Source organism: Manacus candei, unplaced genomic scaffold (genome assembly GCF_025592945.1).
Source record: "Manacus candei isolate 608988 ecotype Guabito, Panama unplaced genomic scaffold, ASM2559294v1 h1tg000036l, whole genome shotgun sequence".
NCBI lineage: Eukaryota > Metazoa > Chordata > Aves > Passeriformes > Pipridae > Manacus > Manacus candei.
The window spans coordinates 2,857,468-2,885,389 of NW_026138084.1; the positions used below are offsets into that span (position 1 = coordinate 2,857,468).

The window sequence follows — 27,922 nt, forward strand, 5'->3', positions numbered from 1 at the left end:
GCATGCTCGCTGCCCGTGCTCTGCCCGAGCTCGCTGCCCGTGCTCTGTCCGTGCCCGCTGCCCGTGCCCTGCCCGTGCTCTGCCCGTCCCGCGGCGCTGCCGGCGGAGCGGCCCGGGCGGGCCCAGCACGAGGTGGGTCCGCGCCCCCCGCCCCGCTCCGCTCCGCGCCCCCCGCCCGGCCCTGCCCGGCCATCCCGCCCGGCCCTGCCCAGCCATCCCGCCCCGGCCCGCTCTCTCCGCCGGCACCGCGGCCGGGCGGGGCCCCGCACTCGCCGCCATTCGTGTCGAGCCCGCTCTGCCCCCCGGAGCTCCCCCGGGCACGGCCCGGCCCCCGCCGTGCCACAGAGCGGCCCCGAGGGGACCCGGCCCTTCAGGGAGCCGGGAAATCACGGCGGCCCGCAGGGGTTCGGGTGGGGAGGGACCCGCCCGCTCCCACCCCTGCCGTGGGCTGTCCGCTATCCCGGCCTGCTCCAACTGGCCTTGGACACCTCCGGGGATGGGGCAGCTACCGCCTGAATCGCAGCCCGAAAATGCTTTCGGTGTAATAAATGATCGTGTGATTTCAGCTTCGCCAAGGCCCGCGGCTGTCGGGGAGCACCGTGGCCGAGAGCAGGGCAGGCGCGGGGGGAGCGGATTTCCCGGTTCTCTGCAGTGTTTTCGGGTTTTGTGGGGTCGTACCCGGCTCTGATCATCACTTAATTACCCTGAAAAACGCAGCTCAGTCAGTCCCCTTTGGAGGGGAGAAGACAGACACACATACGTCAATCCAAACAGGAGAGTAACTTTTAGGTGTAGTTATTACTGCTTTTGGCACCAGACTGTCACTATAGTCTTCAGTGGGGTAACAGATAAAATAATTTCCTGATATATTAATAATCTAGATCTCAGAGTTTTCCCTTTGCACAGCTCCATTTCTTTTGCTTTTCTTAGACAGGGACATGTTTTCGGCAGTCCTGCACCTACTTAGTGAAACCGAGCTCCACATCCGTGGAGTAATTAATCCCGAAAGAATGTGCGCAAAATAGACGTTTGCAATTTTGTATTGCTTGAAAGCATTTTTAGGCTGTGATTCAGGTGGTGGCTACCCCATCCCAACCAAGGCCAGGTTGGACGGGGCTTGGAGCAACCTGGGATGAGTGGAAGGTGTTGCTGCCCAGGGCAGGGGGCGTGACTGGATGGGCTTTAAGGTCCTTCCCAACACAAACCATCTTGTGATTCCATGATTTTTCCATGCCTGTTTTCGTCAGTAGTTTATGTGAAACATACACTGTGACTGCATGTGTAAGACAAGATGAAATAAGATATAATAAATAAGAATAATGTAGGAAGTAAGAGATAAGACAGTCTTCAGGGCCAGCTGCTGTGAGAGTGTCACCTCAGAGATATAATTAGCAATGTAATCCTCTCTCATGGTGTGCTTGCTTGGGTGGATGCACAAACCGACCTGAATAACAATTCTTCCACATGTTTGAGTAAATATTTTACTTCACTGAAAAATCCAATGCTACCGTTATGAGTGGGGGTTTTTTTAACATAATAGTAGTAAAATTATAAATGGGAGGAGTTGTCCTGAAACGGTGAAATCTGACATGGATGAAGGCAGTTGCTGGGTAAGAATGTGCTACAAATAATATAAAAACAATGGATTGCAAGCTCAGATAAGGTACAAGATTGCTTGTATTTTCTAGTATCAGCTGACAAATATATTCCCAGTTTCTGGCAACAGGATCATAGGATGATTTGGGTTTGGGAGCTTAAAGATCATCTCATTCCAACCCATGGGCAGGGACACCTTCCTCTAGACCAGGTTTCCCAGCCATATTTCCTAAGCACAGATTTTTTGTTTCTTTGTGAAACAAGGTTCAGACTCCAGAATTGCTTAATCAAATATACAACAAAAGCCAAATTACTTGGTGGTTGTGTTTTTCAAGAAAACAGAGAAATTCGTAAACATTTTTACTCCTGATCTTGGGTAGCTTGTTATTGTTTGAGAATGTGAAAAGCACATAAAAACAGACACATTTCCTCCGTTTTCTCTCCACTCTGGAGTTCTTGCTGGGCTTCATCCTATCTCAGGAACATGAGGGAGATACAGCCCCCTGCAACTCTTGTTCTCTGGCCACTTAAGTGAAATTCCTTGGAGCTCTTCAGTTCTTCCCCCAAAGAGTTCCCTGTGTTTCAGAGCTTGACCGTTTTGTTCCTCAGAAAAAGAGCATGGTAAAATGCCTGAAGGGGTTGGCTGCTTTAGACCTGCTTAATTTCTTCACATTTCCTCATTTCCTTTGCCTGGTCTGTCCCTTCTGGACAGTTTTATTGCACATAAACTCGACAGTGGTTCTGCATGCCCACAGCAGGTCCAGTGTTTCTTAGAAGGTATGTGTACATTAATCAGTGCTTTTGCATCACTAATTGGCCTAACATTTGATAGCTCTTTAACAGTTCTAAAAGGTATGAAAGGATTTCTTCTTACTTTCTGTTTTCTGACAAACTGATATTTGCTGGCAGTTGTAAAATGAGTTAACCCAAACCAGACAGTTCCTGGATGAGGGCTTTGCAGCTGCCTGGGCACTGCTGGCTCATGGGTGTAGAAAATGAGCCATCTCACAAACCAGAGCTTTCCTTTTTATAGCTAGATCTAGTTGAAGTGGTGATTTTTCTTTTCTTTTAAATCCTGTGGCTAAAAAGAGGTTCTACACTATTTTCCTGGGTTTGTAGTCACCTCTTGCATTGCAAGTGCATTGACTGACCTGCAAGTAACACCTGATACAATTCTTCAGTTTCAGAGCTGTCTTATGAATTGGAATTTTCATACTACTCTGCTGCCTTTACCTGACATTTCACTACATTTCCATCTTATCCTTTACTGGCAATTTTAAGCAACAGTGGAACAAAGGGGAAAAGAGAGACTGTTGGAAGTAGAGATGATGAAAGAGAACAGGGATCACAGTGGGCTGCTGCTCTGGGTTCTCATTAAACAGCTAAATGTGTACAGTTCTCTCACAACTGTAACATTGCTGCTGTCTACCAAAGGTCTACCAAAGGCTTTGACCCTGCTTTTGTGGTTGATTTGCAGTGGTACTGCATCATGCTTAAGAGACAGAAAAACATTATCTATATAAATATGTAATATTTAAAAGCAGAACTGACAAAAAGTCTTTAATGACATCTATGGAGTCATAAAGTTACACAAAGCTAAAGAATTCCCAGCTGAAAATAAAGCAACATCAATTGATTTTTATCAAACTATGAGAAGAGCAAAAAGCAAAAGGAGAAGCTGGAAATGTCCAAAGCCAGCTAGGAATCCAGACACACAGTTTGTACTCGATTAAAATGAATCTTGGGCTTTAGTAAACTTTAAGTTCTGCATAATGTGATGTTTTGATTATGTACCAGTGAAAACAGTGCAGTCGAAGCAGTGGTCAGACATTTTAATGAGACAATTTAGACAGTTTTGTAGCTGCCTAATCTGATAAACTTGTGCCTCAGGTCACTGTACGGGTGGATTTGCTAAGTCTGCTGTAAAGCAGCCATGAGGCAGCACGTGCAGTGCAAGAGAAATAAGCTGCCAGAAGCCCAGTGATCCTGTTCTACTTACCTAAAAAGCTTGTTAGTATCTTTACATGGCAATCATAGTTCAGCAGGACTTTCCAGAGGACTAGGGATTCTTCACTTTGTTGAAAACTCCAGGCCTAGAGAGCTGAAGATCACTAGTTTAGTCATTAGGAGCCCACCTGCTCTGTATTCTTTCCTTGGAAATGGCCCTGGAAATTATTTCAGCCTGTTGGTTAACTCCCCCAAAAGTCATCCTCAGTTGGCACAAAGCCTTGTCTTGACTAAAATATGGTGACATGGCCTGTTTGAGCAAATGTTGGGCACTGATGCCTGGGACTGGCTAAACTCTGCAGAGCACTAGAGAAAATTAGTTCCTCAGCTGAATAAACTCAATAATACTGAAGAGTACAAATGTAGGAACACATATAAGGGGCAGCTCTAGTTCTGACACCTACAAATGGATACAGCAAAGCAGAGGGCTGTTGCACCAAGAATTAACCCCTCTCTGGAATCAAATAGGTAAATAATGTTATATTATCATGAAAATAAAACTTAAGTATGTCAGTGACAGCTTCTCAAATGTGAGCATTTAGAATTTGCCCCAAAGTCTGCTTGTTTTAAGAATTTAATTAATATTTATTAATCATCTGAAGCTGCTCTTTGTGCTTTAGTCAACTAAAATGCCAGCTCCCTCCACCTCCTCCTACAAAGCGTTTTGCCAGATGCTCCATTTGTTAGCACATTTTTTGTGTGCTGACACTTGAAAAGTACATGTGTCCCTTTACTCATAATTCATAGATTCAGATTTCCAGAGCCACATCTACAGTGACTGCACAGTTTGTGATGGAACCAAGAAGTGATGCTGCTGTTGGGGGGTGTTCCTTGTGCAGGGACCCTCAGAAAGGCTCCACAGTCTCTCCAGGTTTTTAAGTACCCAAGGTACCTTAGAGGGTTTTCCAAAATTGTGTGCAAATCTTCTGAAGCCCCATTTTTATTTCATTTTTTCCCCCACAAACTTGGAATCCCAGAGTTATTTGGGTTGGAAGGGATCTTAAAGCCCATCCAGTGCCACCCCCTGCCATGGGCAGGGACACCTTCCACTGTCCCAGGTTGCTCCAAGCCCCGTCCAACCTGGCCTTGGACACTTCCAGGGCTGGGGCAGCCACAGCTTCTCTGGGCAAACTCCATACATGTATAAAAAAGTGATGTATGCTGTTTATATAAAATGATATTTGCTGTTTACTGAAATAGCTGGATACAGTTCAGTTCATGCATGTGATTTTTTTTTTTGTCCCTAAAAGATTAGTAAGAAACTGGACTTGTAGTTTTAAGGACTACTTGGTTAAATTTGTCTCTGTTCTCAGTAAGTTTTCTATAGAAAAATAGTTGGATTCCTCTTCCTTCTGATTTTTATTAACAAAAATCTGACTGCAAAATTATTTCTGAGAATTAACAAAAGCTGTTTAGTTCCATTATTTGCTCTGTCTCTTTGTAACCAAAATTAAGGCAGGTGTTTAGCTGAGACAATGGTTTTGGAGTTAATAAGGTTTTTTACTCAACTTCGAGTACCCTGTACCTTGCTCTCCTTGCTTCTGTCCACAGAAGCTCACACAAATATTTTGTTTCTAAATATTTGGGAGGCATTTTTAATTAATCCCTATCTTCATTAGGGATTTTTTAACAAGACATGCAGGGTAGTGATGGAAGTAGATGAAAGCCCATTTTTGGTCAGCTAAGATTTAGTGTTTGAAATTGATTTAGTAAGATAGAATAGGATATTGTATCCTGGTTTATTTACAATTTTTATTTAGTATTTAGTTAAATCAAAATCTTTGCTGTATTTTTAGGTTGATTACATCCTTTACATTCATATGAATTTATTTTTATTATGGTTTTGAGATACTACTTTTAATGCAGTCAGTTTACAGTCTGAAAATACTTCAGTGACATTCTGTGCTTAATTGGGTGAGGAAAATATTTTGTGCAGGGTGTAAGCCCAGATAACAAACATTTATAATTGATTTTGTGAGCATTTCATGGCATTTCAAAATTAATTATCAGTTTAACTGTTATTAAGATCACTTCACAAAATCTCTGTAGCTATGTGTGTAGTTGTCTGGTGCATGGAGACGTGGTTGGTATCACGAAAATCAGGTGAACAGGAAAAAAAGGGATGGAATGTTCAGTTATTAAAACATCAGGCTGGTGTGGCCTGTTTGCCTCAATCCCTTTAAAGCCCAGGCAGACACAGAAAGCAGTTTATGGGATGATTATCTGATAGTCCCTAAGACACTCCTTGTACAGTCTTAAATTAAGAAAAGATAGTTACTGGCTCCTCCCAGATTACCATCCCGAATCCAATTAGCTACAGGAAACACCCTGGGAATTCATTCAGCTTCTCTTCTCTAAAATCTGAATCCCCTACAAGGTGTTTCTCGTGGCTGATGCTGCAACAATGAAGGGATCAGCACTCACTCATTCTTTTTGTCGGGTCACAGGTAAGGTGTTAAATTGAAATTATTCAAACTCTATTAAAACTCATGTAAATTTACTGTGGCTTTGACTATATCGGATTTAAAAAGAATTCCTCTAACTTGCAGAGTTTGTTTTTAAATTTTTCCACTTCTGAGTGCTGTCAGAATGCACTGCTGACAATATTTCATTGTTCTGTGTGTGTAGTCAGTCCTACAAGTCTCACAGTCTCTTAGAAAACATGATATTCATGATCAAGAGTCTCTGAGTCACCACTTTTGTTTGTAGAACAGTTAATATATTCAATTTACGCCATCTCCTTTATAATTCTCACTAGTAATTACTGCCTGCCTGCCTGTTCAAGGTAGTTCAAAATAACTTCTGTTAACTCTTGGGTTAACCCTACCACAGAAGGAGATGATTTAAATAACATGAATCAAGTCAACTGAGAGACCTGTCCATCAGTTTACCTTGCAGTTTTTTGCTATTTATGTCAAAAACTCTATGAATAGCAAACACTGAATCACCAGACCAACACCTACATAATCTTCTAATGAATTACATTCTTTTATCTCTTTTGTACCTGAAGGCAGTTACAGTCCTTTGTAAATATCAAACTTAATGATTAAACTACATTTACCTTTTGCTAAGACAGGCGGGGAATATTTTTTCCCAAAGAGGGAAAAACACATCTAGAAATAACAGATCCGTTCTGGTTGTGGTTGCAGTGAAATCCCTGGAGTTTTACAGCAGCTGTAGCATCCTTCTGCTGCATAAATAGCATATAACCAAAGTATATGATCATTTGTTTAAATTATTACCTGGTCTTCTCTCTGTCCTTCATCGGTCCATTTGCTTTAGCCAATTTTTTGGTGTACTTACAGGTAGTAAAGAGTTCAAATTTCAAATAATTGGGCTTTTTAACGCACCTGGGGAATCAAGGTGTGTGCCTACTGAAATATGTGTGCTCAGTGCTAAAACTGCCTTCAAGACTTGTTAAATTGTAGCTGAAGTATTCATGAAATATCTATTATCAGTGAGCTTTTTTGCTGATATAGACATTAGAATAACAACCTTTGCATCCTGTTTAATTAATAATAATAATAATAATAATAATAATAATAATAATAATAATAATAATAAAATTTAACAAGCCCCCAGTTATGTACATTTTTTACAAAACTTTAGAAATAAATGCTTTGTTATTCCTGGCAATGTTAACATTAGATAGTCTGCTGTAATTTAAAACACAATTTCATTTACCAGCACTTCCTGTACAAGTGACTAACTTTGTCTCAGTCAATTTAGAAGATTTTTCTGTTAAAAACTCTCATCATCTGCCAATCTTAAGCCTGAATTTAGAGACAAAGTTATAATTCAGTAGCTCTTAAACACTTCATTAAATATAACCAGTCCTCCTTACACTATCCTGTTTTTGCTTAGTCTTAATCATCCAAATTCTCTTTAGTTGTCTAAAACATCTCAATTAGTGCAGTTTACAGGATTTTGCATTTTGGCAATGAAACTTTATCTCATGTGATATGTATTATATTTAGACATTCTGTTGACTTCTGTGGGACTGCTCACAAAAGCAAAGTTTCTCAAGTACTTGTAGAATTAAGCCACAGAGGAAATTTTAGAGGTGCTTAGCGACTAAAAGAGCCCCTACTTGGTCTGTAGTTGACTATATTCCTTTAGAAATTTGCATGCTATGTAGTTACTTACACGTGACTGCAGCAGGGAGAGAGCAAATTCCCTTTAGAAGACAAGAAAACAGTAAAAAGTAACCTAAAAATTTCATGTGATGGGCCTACACAGCAGCATTTCCTGTGTTGTGTGGTATATTTGAGGTTTAAAATAGCTTTTCCCTTATACTGATATTGTAAAACTGAAAGCTTATGCATGATTTTTTCATGTTAATACATAAAAGTAATCCTATGTGATGTGTGGTCTGCTGTGGGGTTCTTGTTTGCCAGAGCCACACAAATCTAGAGATCTGGGACTTCACTTGTACTGGATAGTTCCACAGGGACTCTGCACTGGGGAGCTTTACAATGGGATTACTGTCCGTGCTGGCAGCTGAACTGCCCTAGCTGGAATCCTTCCAGTTGGGAATGCAGCCTCTTCTCTCTGTTTTGGAAACGAGCTCTGAAGCAAAAGATAGTAATTGCATCTCTTAAATAACCATCTTCATTGCAGAGGTAGAGCGAGGCCAGCATCTTCTTGTCTCCTCCCTTTTTGGCTGCTAAAATATTAGACATTGCTCCTTTCTCTTGTTTCATTCTGGGGCAAAAATTCAGCCCAGAGACTGGAATCCACTGATTTCCAGATCCTGAAATACTAAAAAAGGAATCTTTTTTGTGACCAGGCAGAGTGGGTAATTTGCAAACCCCAGGGTTGCTTTGCTGAGTCCATCCTGCTCCTGTGGCCCAGGAGCTGCTCCCGTGGGGATCCCTGATCTCCCACTGTCCTACTGCCTCCATGGCACTTTACTGCTCAACCTGTGACCTTACAAAGTAAAGTGCTTTTATTCCAGAGAAAATGGATGTGGACAAGAGGCTGCTTCACTCCCCTGGTAACAGAATCATAGAATATGCTGAGTTGGAAGGGACCCACCAGGATCCTCAAGCCCAGCCCTCAGCCCTGCACAGGTCACCCCATAGTTTTTTTCTTTCTTTCCCCATGCATGAAAAACATGAAAGGTGAATGTGTCATCTTCTGGCTTGAGTGTTCAGAAATATAAGGAATGTTATGTCTAGTTTATAGCAAAACTTTGGAGATCTTGGTTGTAAGTTGTGATGTAATTATACCACCTGGGGCCTTGTCTGAACTCAGAATTGCCTCATTTTAACTTAAGGTATGACTTTAAAGTGAGTTAGCTAAACTGGTTCATTTTAAATCTTCTACTGGTATTCTCAGTTTGATTCAACTTGGCTTGAGCCAGTGTTTTGATCTTGATGCAAAATATTCTCTGGTCACTGCAAGTTCATTTTTGGTTGTGTGTGGCATGTGGGGGGGTTTGTTTATTTTGGTTTGTGGGGTTATTTTGCAAATTTAAGTGACTACATTTGATTAAATCAACTACCCATGGCAAAGATTCACAGACCGGAGATGTCTGTTCAGAGTTGGGAATTGAGGTGAAGAAAGTGGAAGCACAGAGTGATCTTTCCTACAGCACAACGTGCCTACATTGTTTCCCCTGCAAGAATGGCACCTCTGCATGTTTGAAGCAGAGAGTAGAACTTGATTTCATGTGATCAAATGCAACAAGTGAATCGAGTGCAACAGCAAACAAAAAATCCTTTCTGTTAGAAATTGGTCTTCTCAAAAGTGGAAATAAAACCCCCAACCTCAAAATTGCATAGAGACATCAAAGCAAGTATCAAATCCACACCTGGAGGGGACCTCCTGAAATCCCCCCTTAGTGCTTGGCATCACGATTCCAGGAGATGATTCCAGTCTCTTCTCTGTGCTGACCAGTGCCAGGACCCCAAGGAGTGGCCTGGAGCTGTGCCAGGGCAGGCTCAGGGTGGATCTCAGGAGGAGGTTCTTCCCCCAGAGGGTGGTTGGGCCCTGCCCAGGCTCCCCAGGGCAGTGGGGCCCCCCCGTCGCTGGGTTTGGTGTCCTTGCCGTTGGTGACTCTGCTCCCTCTGCTGAACACAGAGGTGGAACTCCGTGTCTGGAGACAGCGTGTCTTCAGCTGGACACAGGGATTAAGGAGCAGCCTCTTTGCTGTCATGGCAATGAAGTGCATGTCAGAGATAAGGCAGCAGAGCTGATTAAGGCGATAGGGTGGTTGCCCAAGGTACGTGACTCGCATCCCTCAGGCACCTGAGGAGGCCGTGACCTGGAATAACTCCTGGACTGTGCCTCCAGCTTCTGCCAAGTGTTTATGGAATGAGCAAAAGCCAGGGGTCGTGGGGTGAGCAAAATGCTGCAGAACATCTTTTAAAAACTAAGAATATCCAGCACTGAGATGAAGCAGGAGAGGAGCTGTTGCTTTTACTTGAACACTGCTTTTACTTCTAACACCCTTTTTATCTGTGCAGGAATGTAATACCCCTGTTCCAGATCACCACGTTACAGCTGTTTGAGGGGGTGCATTATAACTCTGTAAAGTCTTTGTCATAATCTTACCTTTTTTTTTTTCCCCCCAGACGTAAATATAAGGGAGTTGCTCACATTGATCACACTGAGCAATTTAAAACACCTGTCAGTGAAGTTTAGCAAACTGAAAGGCGTGCAGACAAAATATTAATAATTAATTAAATTATTACTAATTATTAATTAAAATATTAATATTTAATAATACAAAGATAAAATATTTAATTCCAGCTCTGGAATTATGGATTTGGTATATTGCTGAAATAAAATTGGTTATACAACAAATAAACATAGTTTACCCCTGCCATTTAGAAGAATCATGCTAGTATTTTCTAATACTGTAGGTATCTTCTCTTCTACATTAACCTCCATCTCTTCCCTTTTCAGTTAAGAGTCCTTGTCAGCCTGAATCCTGGTTAAAAAAAAAAGGGATAATAGTCTTACATGATAGAAATATCACTGATATTTAATCAGTGATATTTGAGTACTTGAGTACTTGAGTACAAGGAAATAGGAAAACTAGTCATAGTGGTGGTGATTCTGCTGCCCATAGGAGGAGACATGTCTTTTTCAAATGTTATCTGGACAAACTATTAGAAATTTTTAAGAGAATTTTCTGAGAAATAGGAACCAACAATTTCTATTAATTCAACTCTATTAACTCTAAAAAGAAATTCTGGGGATAAAATAAAATTATTTCTTTTGGTATGAAGTTTCCTCTGATAATAAAAGCCATCCCTTACTGATTTCAAAGTCCACTGGAAAAAAAAATAATAGAGGTTTTGGAGCTTCTCCAGACAGAATGCAATTATATACAAGTACTCCTACCTGTTTATTGTAGGATTGACTTTTCAGGGTGTGGAGTCAGATGGTCAAGTAGCTGAGTAGCAAAATGCTCCAGATACTCTTTAATCTTTATTAAGATTCTTCTCAATTCATATTCTTGTTAATGTACTGACGTTGGAAATGCATTTCTGAGCATCACTGACATCTCTGAAGGGTTTTTGGCTTTCACAGACAGATGTAATTCCCATCCCCCTGAGAGGACTGACAGAGCAATAGGAAAGGGTTCTTAATGTGTATCTGGCTTCTGTTCCCCCTGTTAAGCATCTTGAAAAGGACAGGGCTGCACTGAGTGACTTTGGGGATAAAGTCCATTAGCATTGTTGGAAGAATAATTTATTCAAGCTATGTGGTAGATAATGTAATATCTGAATGAATGAAGTTCTATTTAAATATTTACTATAAAAACAATTGTGCAGAATTAGAGATAAAAGCTGGACAATGAACAGCAAACAGCACCACCACAGCACAGGACTGTTGTATCACCTTATCCACACAATGCTCTTTAATTTTTTTTTTTTAGCAAATCTATCTCTTAAAACTCTATTTATGCTGCTGAATCCTAATACTGGCTTTGCAGGATATGGGACATAAAGTCTGTCTAGTTAGTAAAGTTTCTACAGTTAATGATACAGCAGAGATGTTTAGTTTGGTATAAAAACATGCACTTTTCTGGTTATACTTGCAGCTATTTCCCTAGAGAGATAAGAGAAACAGAATGGAAATCTTATGCTGGGTAAGAACTTCTACTCAAGGGTTTATTTAAACATCACAGTGACTGATTAAAGTGTTCAGATTTACAGCTTTCCTTCAGCTTGCTTTCTGTCAGAAGGTCTTCAGAGCAGAACACACCTTGTATTAGAAATAATGTTAAAGTATGAGAAAAAAATCTGTTTTCTACTTAGAGAGACTCTTGTGTTCAGTTTTCTTGTTAGAGGAGAATCCTCATAGATATGATCTCAAACTCTAAGAGTGAAGAGAGCAGAGAAGGCTTGTAGATAGTCTGCCTGATTGCCCAAAGCTTAAACCTTGGACAACTTTCTAACCAGGTGCCAGGTTCTAGGCTTTATTTTGATTTTCTGAGCTTCTGTTGTAGATTTTCAGTGAATATTTTACTGTTTCAACAGGTACTGCAATGGCTGCAGGAGTCTTGCTGCAAAATGAACTCCCATACTCTTCGTTGATCGAGAGCAGTGTGTACCTTGCAAATATGAGTTCAGGTAAGAATTTTTCTCTGATGTGCCACTCATAAAAAAAATGCATAGAGCAATCCTGAAAAAAATGAAAATCCATAGAAAATTTAAGAAAAACAACCAGAAATATTATCCATGTTTATAGAATGAAAATGTCTATAACAAAACCAAACTGCATTATTTCGCCAACACATCGTGGGGATAATGTGTTTATCTTTTCTGTAATTTCCATTTTGTCAGGTCTCTTAATGTGTGATTTTTGTGTTGAGAAGCTGCCTAGCTCTCTGAAAATACGAATGTGCCTTCAACAAAACTCCTGTTTCTAATAAAGTATTTAAACTCTTACAGGATCCAGTTCTTTCTTACCATTTTGGGTGAGTGTTTGCAAATCCTGAAAGATTCACTTGGAAACTAATGATGTGCAGCATTTTATTTTGCTCACTTCTTTCTTCACTATCGTTTGATGCATACCAAAGATAAATTTCTGGGAAGAGAAAGAGGAAAAGAATTAAATATAAGAAAGGAATATAATTAATTGGAAAACATTTTTCAGATTTCTTGGATACAGGTAGCACTTGAAATAGCCTTTTTCATCTCCTTTCACTTCTACCCACCCCCTAAAATTAATCTTGATACCAGCTTTATTGATGAATTAAAAGAATCAGAGCTTTGAGACAGCTCAGAGTCAGCTTTAACATTTTCCTTTTCTCATATGGCATCACTGCTGACATTCCAGGCCTGGCACCCACAGCAAACCTTGTTGTGTCTTGGGAAGAGCTGGGGTGCAGCATTCAAAAGTCAGGCCCTCAATTCCTGGCCAGTACCCAGAAGAAACAGATTTTTGCCTGGTGAATTTGTCTCAGAAGGGAACTGTCTCTTGTGCACATTCCTCTGTACAAGTTACTGGATTTTTAGCACAGAAAGGAACACAGACTGAAGATGCCAAGGAGAATGCAACGGGGTTAATTTGCTTATTGAACGAAGTTGAGGTGGGTTTTCTTGATTCCCCCTGCCTTCCTTTTTCAGTGCAGCCTAATGCACAGCCACTGGGGTGACAAAGGCTCTTCAGCATCACTGTAGTCTGTTCTCCACACAGTTCTGTTTTGCAGGGTGTTGCAATCTTTCTGGCCACCTCATTCTCCTCATTAGCACACTGGAAGCAAAGTGGGAGGCAATTTGCCACCTCATAGCTACCTTGGAAGCCTGAAGCACTCAAGTGGCACACCTTCTCCTCCACATAATCTGCTTTCTCTCAGGCTACAGGACTAATAATAAAGAAGCTGCGCCAGAAAAAAAAAAAAACAGCCTTTTGTTTTGAATAACAACTTGTGTTTTGTTAGCAGATATGAATGGTCCAGGCCAACAGTCCACACAATTCACCAAGTGCTGAACCATTTCAGTAGGAACACACTAATCCCAGTCATTGCACAGCTAATGATGCATTTTGGAGCAGCAAAGTGGAGGAGGAGAGGTGCCTGTGGAATGTTAAACCAAGAGGTGGGGGAGTATAATGTACTTCCTTACAGATCTCTCAGGAGGCAGAGCCTCCAGCTACATTTCGATTGTTCTTTTGAATTGAGTATTTTGTGTCTTAGCAAGTTCTGAATGCCTGTTATTTAGAAGGAACTAAATACTCCCATTGTTCATGGAAAACGTTTCGGTTGTTCCCAGCGCGTTTCGAAAATTACCTACTTGAAATGCAACTATTTTCCTCGAGCGAGCAGCGGAACACTTTGTCCCGAGCAGACGCAATCCCTGCACTCCCTGTCGAGGAGAGCAGCCCCACGGCTGCATCCTCAGTTGCCATGGCGACCGCTCAGCCCGTGAGGACCGGCGCGCACGGGGATGCTGGGCACAGGGATGCTCGGCACAGGGATGCTCGGCACAGGGATGCTCGGCACAGGGGTGCTCGGCTCCCGCAGCTCCGGCGCTGAGCAGCTCGCCGTGCCCTCGGCGTGCCCGCGGGGCCGGCCAGCCATGCAGGGCTCGCCGCGGCGGCGCTCGGCCGTCAGCATCTTTAGCCATTTCTTCCAGGGTCGGAGGCATTCCTCCTCCGACCCCCTCCTCCGCATGAGCCAGAGGCGCCGGAGCTCGGTGGTGGAGCTGCTCTCCTCGTCCACCCACCGCGTGATGGTGGCTCTGTCGTCCCTCAGCCCCGAGGAGCTGGATGCAACTTTTCCCGAAAAAAAAAGTAAAGTACTTTTCGTTAAGGCTGTCGGCAGCTCTGGGTATTGTATTGGTGTTGCTGTGCTTCGGTTCTGTGAGCTGTATTTTATGTACGTCGATAAAATAGTGGTTTAATTTTGTCCCCGTGTTTTATATTTTGCTCATTGATTCCTTACTCAAGTATTATACATAATGTGTATATATGTGTATATAGTACATGCTTTTTACTCCGACAGCTCAGTTATAAACAACAGGTAAAACAGAAGCACACATTCGTGCATACACCAAATACATGGTTAACTATTTTGGATTTCAGGATGAAGAGGACTGTGCCTTTTTATTTTCAGTTGCAGGGGCTATCACGCACCTCTAACTTCATTAGAAATAAACTTCTACACTAATGCAAGCATTTTTTTCCCTCACTATCCTTACTTGAAAAACGAGTCTGAAATATATATATAAATATATTTTATATGTTTATAAGTATATAGTCTAATTAATATACATAATTATTATTTTTATATATATTTATAAATAGATATATTTTTATATACTTCTGCTGTTTGTAACTTCATCAGTTTGAGGTTGAACTGGTGAGTCTGAAATACATATTTTTACATATTTCTCTTTATAAGTATATAGTCTAATCAATATCTATGTAATATATAATTAAAATTTTTACATAAATTTATAAATATATATATTTATATCTCTCTGCTGTTTGTAACTTCATCAATTTAAGGCTGAGCTGATGAGTCTGAAATATATATTTTATATATATATATTTATAAGTATATAGTCTAATTGATATCTATATAATGTATATAATGTATATGTATATGTATTTATAAATATGCATATTTATATATTTCTGCTGTTTGTAACTTTATTAGTTTAAAGTTAAACTGATGAGTCCGAAATATATATTATATATAAGTATATAGTCTAATTTATATCTATATAATATATAAATAATAGTTATATATATTTATAAGTATATATTTTTATATATTTCTGCTGTTCACAACTTCATCAATTTAAAGTTGAACTGATGAGTCTGAAATATATATTTTATATATTCATATATATGTATATAGTGTAGTCAATATCTATATAATATATAATTAATATTTATATATATTTATAAACATGCATTTTATATCTATTTCTGCTGTTTGTAACTTCATCAGTTTAAGGTTGAACTGATGCATCTGAAATATGTATTTATATATATTTATAAGTATATAATCTAATTGATATCTATATAATATAAACATTTATATATTTATTAATATATATGGTTTTGTATCTTTCTACTGTTTGTAACGTCATCAGTTTAAGGGTTAAACTGATGAGTCTGAAATATATATTTTATATAAGTATATTGTCTAATATATATAAAATATATAAATAATATTTATATATAAATTTATATTTTTATATCTGCTGCTACTGTTTGTAATTCACCCGTTTAAAGTTGAACTGATAAGTCTGAAATATATATTTTATATAAGTATATAGTCCAATATATATAAAATATATGAATATTTTTATATAAATATATTTTTTATAGATATTTCTGCTGTTTGTAACTTCATCCGTTTAAAGTTGAACTGATGAGTCTGAAATATATATTTTATTTAAGTATATAGTCCAATATATATAAAATATATGAATATTTTTATATAAATATATTTTTTATAGATATTTCTGCTGTTTGTAACTTCATCCGTTTAAAGTTGAACTGATGAGTCTGAAATATATATTTTATATTAGTATATAGTCTAATATATATAAAATATATAAATATTTATATATAAATATATTTTTTATATATATTTCTGCTGTTTGTAACTTCATCCGTTTAAAGTTGAACTGATGAGTCTGAAATATATATTTGATATAAGTATATAGTCTAATATATATAAAATATATAAAATATTTATATATAAATATATTTTTAATATCTATTTCTGCTGTTTGTAACTTCATCCGTTTAAAGTTGAACTGATGAGTCTGAAATATATATTTGATATAAGTATATAGTGTAATATATATAAAAGATATAAATATTTATGTATAAATATATTTTTTATATATATTTCTGCTGTTTGTAACTTCATCCGTTTAAAGTTGAACTGATGAGTCTGAAATATATATTTGATATATTTCTATATATTTATAAGTGTATTCAATATCTCTATAATAGTCTATTTAATATCTATATAATCTATTTAATACCTATATAATATAGAACACATAATTAATATTTTATTTTAATATACATATTTATGTAGTCCGTATCTCCATCAGTGTAAGGCGGGCCCGAGGCTTTTGAGGCAGGGCTGAATTTCCAAGCTTGCCTAACCCAGCCTGGCTCTCCCTGTGCCGCAGGGGGCTCGAGGCGCCCGACAGCCAAGTACACGAAGGTGGGCGAGCGGCTGCGGCACGTCATCCCCGGGCACATGCAGTGCTCCATGGCCTGCGGGGGCCGGGCCTGCAAGTACGAGAACCCCGCCCGCTGGAGCGACCAGGAGCAGGCCATCAGAGGGCTCTACTCCTCCTGGTGAGAAGCAGCTTGGTTTTTTTTCTCCAGTCAGCTGCTGCTTGATTGGGAATCAGAGTCAGTGATCGCCGCTGTAACAGCCCAGTAGTGATGAGTGATGGTGGGAGTTTGGTTCAGGTCCAAAGGAATAAATACTTATCTGTCAGGAATTGTGAAAAAAACTGGGCTACAGGCTAAGGTGCAAACTAATTAAACAAGTTCGTAGTAGAGTTGAAAAGAGAACACTTAGAGCAGATGAAATAATGTGGGGGTGTGTTCAGAGGGACATTCATGTGCAGCAAGAGTCACATGAAGTGTATCTTTGCATTCTTACTGGGTTTGGCTTTTTTTTGGGCAGCAGATAATTAAAGGGCATTTACAAATGCCCTTTAAGTCCAAACCAGCATCTGAGTCCAGATTTCTATTCAAAGGAATTTTTACTTATGTCATGGCATTTAAACAGTTCCAGTAATGGTGCTTTGATAATGTTGTATCTGGATCAGCTTAGTAAGATTTACCACTAATACTATGGGATAGTGGAATTTTTTAAAAATTTATTTCTAATTAATCAGCAAGGTATTTATGTCTTTTTGAATATAACAGTATTCTTACTTTGGTAGACTCATACCCAGGAAATGATTCATAAACACATTATTATCTACTTCTTTAATTTCTCAGGATAACAGATAACATCCTGGCTATGGCTCGACCCTCAACAGAATTAATTGAAAAGTACAACATTATTGAGCAGTTTGAAAGGTAACAAATTCAGTCATTATTTATTGTAAGTATCCCTAGTGTAATTCCTGATCCATTTTCTCTTTCAACATAGATTTGGATTGTTGATAAAGATCCTTTCATTTTAACGCTCTGCAGGTAAAGATTTATTCTCCCCTAAGAACAAATGTGTGTTTCAGAAAATAAGGGATAATGAGATTCTGGCTGCATGTAATACTTTGACTCATCTATTCCTTCCTTAAGATATGGCATAAAAACCGTAATTAACCTCCAGCGTCCTGGGGAGCATGCGAGCTGTGGGAATCCTCTGGAACAGGAGAGTGGCTTCACCTACCTTCCTGAAGCCTTTATGGAGGCTGGAAGTAAGTTCCCTCCTGCTGCTCTTCCTCATTAATTATTGACTTTGGCTCTTAAAGGTATTTTTGCTTGAATCCCTGCGTGTTAAAAGCAGCTCTGTAAGAAACGTTGCACAGAATGGGATGTAAACATGAAACTTGGCAAATATAATCAAGAGCAAATAACACATTATTGAAGGTCATGTATTATGTGGAGAGAGATGTAGGGTTTATGTTCAGCTGTTTAAAATAAAGAAAGGACAACAGTTAGTTAAATTTTCCTTTTTCTTCTTTGTTCACAAATATATGAACCATTAACGATGTTTCAAGTTCTGGTACAACTCATGTTTTCTTATCTAGAATATAAAAGGTTATTTCATATGAGGACAAGAGAGAAAGTGCCTCTCTGTAAGAAGCAGGTGTTGGCTGAAGAAGTGCTTTTATTTCTAAAAAAGAAAAAATTACCCTCTCCCTATATATAGCTCAGTAATCCTGCTCCAATCACTCAGTTTTGTTACAGCTTTTACATTCTGGCTGAACTTCACTTTGACAATTCTTTGCTACCTTTGTGTATCTTTTAATACAAAAAGAGAAATGGGAAAATAATCTCTTGCAAACAAGATGTAGTCAGATTTTAAGCTCCATTATGCAGTTTTAGGACTAAAATTTATTATTAGTCACCTCTGCATTTAGTACTACGCAGTTCACATTCAGCCCAGCAGAAAATCACTGTCTCCTCTCTTTTTCTTTTAGTTTATTTTTATAATTTTGGATGGAAGGATTATGGAGTGGCATCTCTCACTACTATACTTGACATGGTAAAAGTGATGGCTTTTGCCCTGCAGGAGGGGAGGGTGGCTGTTCACTGCCATGCAGGACTTGGGAGGACAGGTATGTGCTCTACTGCAGGGTCAACACAATTGTTTTTGTAAAAATGCCAAAAAGTCTCTCTGTAAATCATTAATAATTGCATTCTATATCATTGCTAGATGTACATCTATAAAATGGTTAAAAGTGCTTTGTCAAAATGTTCTCAATGGCTAGAGGAGTTCAGTTTTAGTATATTAAAAACAGAAGCCTGTAAGGTTAGAGAATTTTTTAATCTGTATCACGATTCCATTTCATGCAAATGTGACAGGTGCTTTTGGGTGGGAAAAATTCACCTGGTACACTTTCATTGTCCAGTATTTATTACACATTCACAAACCTGCCACTCACTGTTAGACCAGGTAGATTCGATGGAGCAGCTAAAATTCCATTTAATATTTTCAAGTCCTTTTTGCCTGTGTCCTTCCCATAGAAGCCCCCATTGCTCCCGTGTCCACAGTGTGATGGAACTCTTGGAGATGCTGTGGTGAGCAACTGGCTCTCACTGGAAGGGTATTGAGAAGGGCTTTACTATCCTGTGGTTCATCAAATGCAACATTAATAAAATAACAGCATCATGTAATAGAGTGTCTTTACCTATATTAATCTCTATCCTATATTTCCACTGAGTATTTGCTTTAGTCTGGCCATTCTTTAACTGTTGTATTTTTTACTGTATTTTTCTTTAACTATTTGTATTTTCCAGGTGTTCTAATAGCCTGCTACTTAGTTTTTGCCACAAGAATGAGTGCTGATCAAGCAATTCTTTTTGTCAGAGCAAAAAGGCCTAATTCCATCCAGACCAGGGGGCAGTTACTGTGCATCAGGGAATTCACTCAGTTCTTGGTTCCCCTGCGAAATGTGTTTGCCTGCTGTGAGCCCAAGGCTCACACAGTGACCCTGTCCCAGTACCTGACCCGGCAGAGGCATCTGCTCCACGGCTACGAGAGCAGGCACCTCAAACACGTGCCAAAGCTGGTTTACCTGGTCTGCAAATTGCTGCTGGACTTGGCTGAAAACAGACAGGTGGTAGAGGCAGAGCTGTTGGACATCCCAGACCTCTCAGCTGAGATCGAGAAGGCTGTGTCTCAGCTGGTGTCCACACAGCTCGACCAAGACCTTGCCAGGCAGGACAGCGAGATGTCAGACTCATCCCACACCCACTCCTCTGCTTTTGAGACCCAGGATTCTCACTGCTCCCTGGGTCACGAGTGTGATTCTTTCTGTAAAAGGAGGAATGTCGAATGCCTTCAGCCTCTTACTCATCTGAGAAGGCGTCTGAGCTACAGTGAGTCAGATTTAAGGAGAACTGAGTTTCTTCTAGAACAAGACAGCACTGTCTGGACAGTGCCTGCTCAGATATTGCAGTGCAACAAGCTCAAGCAGAGCAGTGGTGAGGAGTGTCCTGCCCCAGGTGAGCCGAAGGCCCAGCTGGAGTTACACAAGGAAGCCTTAGTGCGCAACACGTGCATGTTCTGGAGCCAGGGCAGGTTCAACTTGGACGGACGGGCAGATGGATCCTCGCTGTGCCACAGGAGGGGCTCCACCAAAGAAGTCCAGCGCAGCAGAACCTTCTCTTCAGGCCTCGCTTCCATCCACAGCGCCAGGGAACCCGGAATGCCGAGGCACAGCTTGGCCAGGGAGGTTGGGCCCAGGAGGGACCGCAAGACTAACATGTATGGCAGGACAGTCTACACCTCCGAGGACTCTGATTCTTCTTCTTCTTCCAAAGTGAACTTTTCCATTGGATACGAAAGCCAAGGTAGCAGAGATGTGTCGGAGACAATCCCACACATTATTGTGCAGTCAGAATTAAGTCTGGAAGCCCGAAGAGTTTTGGCAGCGAAGGCACTTGCAGATATAAATGAATTTCTGGAAGAGGATGAAGTGAAGCAGAAGGTAGAAACATGGCAGGTAATTTTGAACTTGATTCCCTGTTATGGGCTCTGCATATTTCACCTTGGTTAATTCCTAGAATGGCAAAAACACCATGTGGAGCTTTGAAGTGGCACGCTGGGACAGCACTTTATATGTGGTTCAGTAAATAATTGTAGCTGTCAGTTATGGGCCAGCTCTTTCACAGGCTGGCAAAATGCACCTACAACTTCTGGTCTGTAGCAGGAGGGTAGAGACCTCACTTCAGGATGTGTTCCTTCATTTTTCTACCTAGGGAAAATTGATGCCATTATCTGTGCTTATAACTTGGCTGCTGGTAGCAAAAAATAGCACAGATTTTAAGGTAGACCTGTGTTGGTTTTCATCAGTGCTTCTTCAGAACTAATCAGAGGACTCTCTGAGTAAAAGAAAAAGAATTTAGTAGAAACTAAATTGCTTATCCTCAGAACCAAATCCTCCCAGCAACATTTGCTCTGAAGTTGGAATGCAAAGCTGTTGCAATGCAAAGGTTTATGTATTCCAGTAGAGTACTGGGAGGTTCTCAGCTGCACTGTTTATGTCATCCTTGCACTTTAAAGAATCACTTGTGTTACTGCTGATTAATGTTGATACTTTGGAAAAAAAAAATTTTTTTGGTAACTTTTTAGTCTTTTCCTGTTGAAACATAAGCAGCCAAGTACTGCTACAGTCAAAGGGAATGTTGGCAGTGGTAAATAGATGATGCATTTCCACTTTTGTTTTGCTTTCTTTTGTTTTAAGAAAGAACTGAATTCTCGAGATGGAGCTTGGGATAAAATCTGCACCGAGAGAGATCCTTTTATCCTCTGCAGCTTGATGTGGTCCTGGATAGAGCAGCTTAAAGAACCTATTATATCCAAAGATGATGTTGACATGCTGGCAAAAAATTGCACAGAATCACAGGAAGCACTCTACTTGCTGAGAAAGGTAGATATTGGATCTGTCAATTCATTCTTTAACTTTGGGAAGGGAATTGCACTTTTAAAAAGCCCTTTAAAAATCAGGATGGGAATTCATTCTGTATGGAATAGTAGGAGTTGTAATCAATACTGTGGTGATGAATATTGCAAGAAAAGTACCAGACACAGTCCTTGAACACCATCCAGTAGCAGCTCAACTTCAGCACATTTCCCTGCAAATTCTGCACCTGGAGATCCAGAGGCAGAGATGAGAAACCTTTGCTCTGTGACTCCATGGATGGCTTTTGTTGTGTCACATCTGGCAGCTGTACTTTATGCTTTTCCTACTTGCTGTGCAAACATCTTAATCTGGCAGTTTTGGAAGAGCTGGGGCAAGGAATAGGAAGAATCTGCTAATTCAAAGAAGCAGAAGCCAGGCCTAATTCTTCTACAGAAGTTAGAACTGTGGCCACCTGTGTTGTGAAATCCCTATGATAAATAGGTACTTGTGACCCAAACTGTTTAATTGTGCTTTCCCCAAAGGAAAAATAATTTTACAAGATAAATTTACAAAGGTAAATTAAAAAAATAAATAAAATTCTCCATTCTTGATCTCTTAACTATACAAATTAATTTCCTAATTCACTGTGAATTCTTTGTTTCTGAAGTATTTTTGAAGAAAATAGAGCCCCTTTTACTTTTCCAGATACCCAAAAATACAGCTACTAATCAAGAGGTGGTCAGAACTTCATGTGCAGTTACCATCTTCATGACATGACATTCAGAGTTCCCAAGTTTATCTGAAAACATCATGTTTCTTCCTTAAGAATTCTTCCACTCTATCAGAGTTTTAACTTTCTATTTATATTAAATAAAAACTGCTTGGCTATAAATGATTGGGAAAGGAATAATAATTTTATCTTTCCTTATCTCATCCTGTATTATTTCAGAATCCCACAAGAGCTGTGTTGGCAGGGACCTCTGGACATCTTCTGGTCCAACTGTCTTGCTCAAAACAGGGTTGCCTAGAGCAGGCTGCTTGTATGGCAGATGCTCCAGTGTCTTAATTAAGGATGCTCTTAAGCTGGAAAAGGGATGGGAAGGAGCAGCCACAAAGATCTGTTGCTCCCTTTATGCATCCTTGCTCAGGAGTCTCCCTGCCAGCTTCCTTTAGTGGTTATGGACACTTGGAAGGACAGAGAGAGGTGCAAGATCATCCTGAGTTAGATGGGGAAGGAGCCCTAAACGTGGCATTTTGGGCTACAAAGATGAAATCTCACCTATTCTATGCCAATGGACATGAACATTGATGTTCATGGAGGGGATCTTGAAAACTAAATCTCCAGATGCACATCTGACCTCCTGGAAATTCCCAGAGCAGTTTGTGGTACTTGAGAGGAGTTTTTTCCATTGCAATGAAATAATTATGTAGAGGCTCTTTGGGCTTGTGGGAATTCCCTCCCCAATTCCTGCACCTGAAGGTTTCAATACAGGAAGGCACAGCCTGATATTTAAACAGCAGTTAACAAAACCTGAATGTTAAAATGTTTTTCATGGGAATATTTCTTCTAATGAGCTGCTGTTCCTTTCACCCACCAGGAGCAGTGTCAGACTATCCTTTGTATTTTACACTGTGTGGTGAACTTGCAGATGCTGCCAGGTGATGTGGAGGAGGCCTTACTTGCTCGTGCTATTAAAGCTTTCACCAAGGCAAGTAACCTTAAATAAATGTCCATGGCATTCTATTTACTTGGTTTAAATCACAAAGGGCTCTGTGAGAAAAATTACAGTAATTCCTTCACACTTATTTAGTTCAGAGTTTACATTTTATAATAATCAGCCTACATAAAGGGTAGCAAATATTCTCAACAAAATAAAACTCTGTCACTACAGCCTTAATCCTTGAGTCTCCTTTTTCTGTTTCTGGACCACTGCCAGTTCATGGGCATCTTCAAATTAGGGAAAAGATCATTTTTAAGTGGTGAGACTAACTAATCACAGGGAGTAATTTACCAAAGGCTTTGGTAGGTTCTGTGCTAGAAGTCTTTCCATCAGATTAAACCATTTTCTGAAATTACACTGCAATCCAGTTCTGTTTCAGACCTGTGATGCAGGATGTGGATAATAACTTCTGCTTTTGGGATCATCCAGTAACAGTGACAGGTGAAGCTGTTGCTCAGCTCAGAGCTGCTTTCTTTGCAGTTCAGCCAATGAAATTTGAATTTGAACAGAATGTTCACCATGCTGCCTCCTAATCTTTTATGTCACCTCTTAAAAGCCATGACATTTCTCCTGCTACTAGTTTATTTCAATGTCTAGTCAGCATAAAACTGAAAACACTTAGCATGAAGCACTCCATCATCAAGCACCTACTTTCTCTGATAAATCTCAAAGCCACTTTTTAAAATGTTGGGCATCTACTTTGGGTTTTGCTGTGTGATATCTATTTAACAACTGAACTGAAATTTTTCTCTTTTATTAGACAAGCTTCGATTCTGAAAATGGACCATATGTTTACAATACCTTGAAAAATGTATTTAAACAAACACTGGAAGAAAAAAGGAAAAGGATTAAGGAAGGAATAGAGAATCCTTCTTGATTTCTACAAGCTCTGCCGAAGCATTAGATGGGCCTACCAAATTATTTTGCATTTTCCAGCTACTGTATTTTGTGCTACCTGGCATGATCTACCTAACTTTAGGTAATAGTTATTAACAAATAATTTTATTTTTTTAGAGGGAGTTTTAGTGACAGTTGTTCAATCTACACAGTTTTAAAGAAGAGCTCCTGTGTGACCATCCTCTGTAGCATTTGGTTTTCAGGCACTGTGCTTTTATATTGTGAAGGGTTCTCCTGTTCTCAGATGTGTTTATTGATTTACAAACCTCTGTTGTTGGCAAGAAACATTATTTTCAAGTTGCACCATTGCCATAAGTTCAGTGCCATGATACGCAAAGGTTTGATGAATTGAGTTAATATTTATGGATTACATATGTTTACATTAATGTAAATTTCATTTTACTTTGCAGAAAATAAATATTGGCTGAACCATTGAAACTGCTTTTGCTTTTAGAAATTTTAAAATAAAGCAAAGAGTAATAATGGACAGATCTCGAGGTCTGCTATTGACAGAAGGCAACATTTTCCTTTAGATCTCTTAAATAACTGTAACCAATGTGTTTCTAAAAGGTGTTGCAGGAGAGAAACACATTGTGTTGAGTATTAGTTATCAAGCCTTTAATTTAGACTTTTTCTGGCTAAGAAAGCTTTTAACAGTTTTTAACAGGAAATTTACTGTGGCAATTTAAGTGCTTAGAATAAGAGTAAAACGTTACCTTATTAGCTAAACTTTTATTGATCTTGAATGAAAAACCACTTCATTGTGAAATCTTAATAAGGATATAATTCTGTCCATACTTATGTTCAGCAAAAACTTGGATAAATAAGTGTAACATAATAATACTAAAAATAATTAATCAAAAACTTATTATCCGCAATGCACTTTGTAGAGACCTTTTTATCTAATAAGACAGAAACAACTGGAACATCATCATAACTGCAGTTTTGGATTACAGCCTTGGGCTTTGGACTGGAATGCCAGTTTGCAGGATCAACAGTTTATCCAGTTTGATATATTTAAGTAGTTAAACAAGAATCTGTCCTTTTCCGAAATATTTGTATTCATTAATGTAAATGACTAATATTTAGAGATAAAAATAGAGCGGTTTGAAATAGATATAAATTATACATGCTTCAGCTCTTGCATGATTTTATATGAAATTCAGATCCATACAAGTACTTTGGCAGAATCATCCTAAAATAAGCACACTTGAAAGGAAAACATCACATGTGAATCACATACACAAACCCAGCTTTGTAAAGAGGGAAGGCAACATGACAAGCAGTTTCACATTAGCATGCCTTAGTCAGGCTTGGGAACACTAAAATGCATTTGCAAGTGTCATAGTTTCCCAAGAAATTCTTTGAGTTTATTACAGTTAACAGCTCCAAAGAGCCAGCACCAGTTCCTGGTGCTATTTACTTTAGCTGTGTATTTTAGCTTTTTATTTCTACACCCCAATACACTTGGGGTGCAGAAACCAGGTCAGTTTTGTTTAAGTCACTGTAATGAACAAGGGCTTTCACAAATCTTTAGCTCCACCTAGATTAACCTTTCTGAAGTTAATGTCAGGTGCTGGCATTTGAAAAATTACCGACACACAGCCCATGTAAATGGACAGTGTAGGACTGGGCACTTCTTTATTTAGTACATTTTTTGGTTCACTGACAAGTGTGTTTACAATTATGGCCAAACTGGCCATCACATCTGGTTGAACCCATCATGGATAAAACCAAAAATAGCCCATCTGAATGAATACTCAAACCTAAAAACTTTAGTAGCAGCCTCTTAATTAATTTGTGACCCAAGTGATGCAAATCAGGGTGACCCAATTGTAGCCTTCCTGTACCTGAAGGGAGCCTACAAGAAACATGGAGAGAGACTGTTTATAAGGGCTTCAAAGTGACAGAAAATAGGTTTAGATTAGATAATTAGGAAGAAGTTGTTCCCTGTGAGGATGATGAGGCCCTGGCACAGGTTGCCCAGAGAAGCTGTGGCTGCCTCAGCCCTGGAAGTGTCCAAGGCCAGGTTGGACAGGGCTTGGAGCACCCTGGGCTAGTGGAAGGTGTCCCTGCCCATGGCAGGGGGTTGGAATGAGATGGGCTTTAAGGTCCCTTCCAGCCCAAACCAGTCTGTAACTCTGTGATGATTAAATGTTTTAACAGCAAATACTCCTTGTCACTTCCTCATACCCAGCTCTGTGGGACAGCCTTGCACCTGTGGGTGGTGTGTGGGCAGATTTCTCCTCACACTCATCAGGAGCACTGCCTTGCATGCTGACACTCAAATCCTCACCAAATCCTGCTGCACCAGGTTGGCAATGGGCCAGCAGCAGGATGGGACAGGGGGACCCAGCCTGCCTCTACTGCTTTCTCTGTTCTTCCACAAAATTCCTCTCCCGTTAGAAGGTCACCTCCATACCAGCAGCAGCCTCCTGTGCAACAACTAGTGCAGTAAATCACTGAAAACTTGCTATCTCTATTGAGACTTTCCCTGAAGTCACATCAGGATCTTTGGATCCCCAACCTTGCCTTACAGGACAAACCCCTCTGCTGCTGCTGTGCTGTCCATCTCCATAACCAAAGGGTTCTTCTTTCTTGATCCTCTCTTGCCTCAAGTCCACCAGCCAGCTCACTTCTGACGTGTGGTAAGATATGGTAACTACCAAAATACCACTAGAAGAACCCTGAATAGGAAAACATGCCAGTCACACCCTTTGGAGCCAAATGCCTCCTTCTTCAGTGCTTGCCCTCGTGCTCTGCCACCTCACTCACCAGAGTGTGACTCATACACTGCAGCCTAAAGTTAGGTTTTTGCAACATTTAAATAGCTGTACATGGCAGGACTGCTGAGGATAAATTACTACAGAAGTAAAAAAACTGTGTGCACCATCCCAGGCCAGAGATGAATAGGCCCAGGAATTTTGGAAAGATGAGGACAAGGTAGCAGAGCAAATAGAACTGTATAAAACCCAGCTGAAAATAAAAGGAGGAAATGGCAAAGGAGTTGTTTGTGCAGTTTGGGGGGTTTGTTTATCTTGTGCACAAAAGGAAATCAAAAACCTCCCCACCCCCAAAAAGATTGGAAATGTGGAATATACTCCATAGTAGGGTCTCAGACCTCTGTAACCTTAAAACAATTTTATCATGCTGCAACAATAACAGCTTGAGCCAGTGCCTCTGAGGAGGGACCCTGAACAAAGAACACCCTGGGCTTTCATACCCTCACAGTGTAAGGGGTCTTCCTGCTGAGCCGTGGGCTCTGCTGTCTGTGAGTGTCCCATCACCTGGCTGGTGTCACAGGGCCAGCCTTCTGCTGAGCCCTCCCTCTCATACAGCCTTAGGGTCTGTCAAATTTGGCTTTTCACTCTGATGCACCATCAGAACCACAAGAGCACATTGTCCCTGAGGATGTGAAAATCCCAGAACGTTCCTGTTGCATGATGCCCCCAAAAGCAGACCAAGGGTCTGTACAGATGTTGACTCATTTCCCTCCTCCCAGACATGCTGCACACATCAAAGCTGCTATTTCTGCTCCCTGGGCACAGTTCTGCTTCTGTTCCCTGTCTCTGGCTCCCCACAGCACACCCAGATCCACACCATCCTTGGAGGGAGTAGGATGAACCATCTGTGAATAGAACTCTGGGTTATGTGAGGGAGCATCCCTTAAATCAG

At 40.0% G+C, this 27,922-nt stretch overlaps 1 protein-coding gene across 5 annotated transcripts; it reads left to right on the forward strand.

The window, feature by feature from the left end:
• On the forward strand, positions 1-27,219 carry PTPDC1 (protein tyrosine phosphatase domain containing 1). Of its 5 annotated transcripts, XM_051793252.1 has the most exons (11): positions 79-132; positions 11,660-11,707; positions 12,099-12,191; positions 16,725-16,896; positions 17,554-17,634; positions 17,857-17,975; positions 18,702-18,839; positions 19,522-20,729; positions 21,471-21,656; positions 23,228-23,338; positions 24,111-27,218. In XM_051793252.1, the coding sequence occupies exons 2-11, from the start codon at positions 11,701-11,703 to the stop codon at positions 24,225-24,227; spliced, it is 2,232 nt and encodes a 743-aa protein (XP_051649212.1). In that variant the 5' UTR covers positions 79-132; positions 11,660-11,700; the 3' UTR covers positions 24,228-27,218. The 5 variants fall into 5 exon arrangements, with proteins under 5 accessions (XP_051649209.1, XP_051649212.1, XP_051649208.1 ...); XM_051793249.1 differs by lacking the exon at positions 11,660-11,707 and having other exon boundaries at positions 1-132; XM_051793248.1 differs by lacking the exon at positions 11,660-11,707 and having other exon boundaries at positions 110-132; positions 12,099-14,355; positions 24,111-27,219.
• Positions 27,220-27,922: the final 703 nt, after the last annotated feature.

What these genes read in the sequence shown, in the direction of transcription:
- PTPDC1 (XM_051793248.1), top strand. Translation starts at nt 14,010, where the DNA reads ATGCTGGGCACAGGGATGCTCGGCACAGGGATGCTCGGCACAGGGATG. An exon ending in AGAGGGCTCTACTCCTCCTG is followed by an intron (nt 16,897 to 17,553) that starts GTGAGAAGCAGC and finishes TTAATTTCTCAG; the next exon opens with GATAACAGATAACATCCTGG. An exon ending in CTATTAAAGCTTTCACCAAG is followed by an intron (nt 23,339 to 24,110) that starts GCAAGTAACCTT and finishes CTCTTTTATTAG; the next exon opens with ACAAGCTTCGATTCTGAAAA.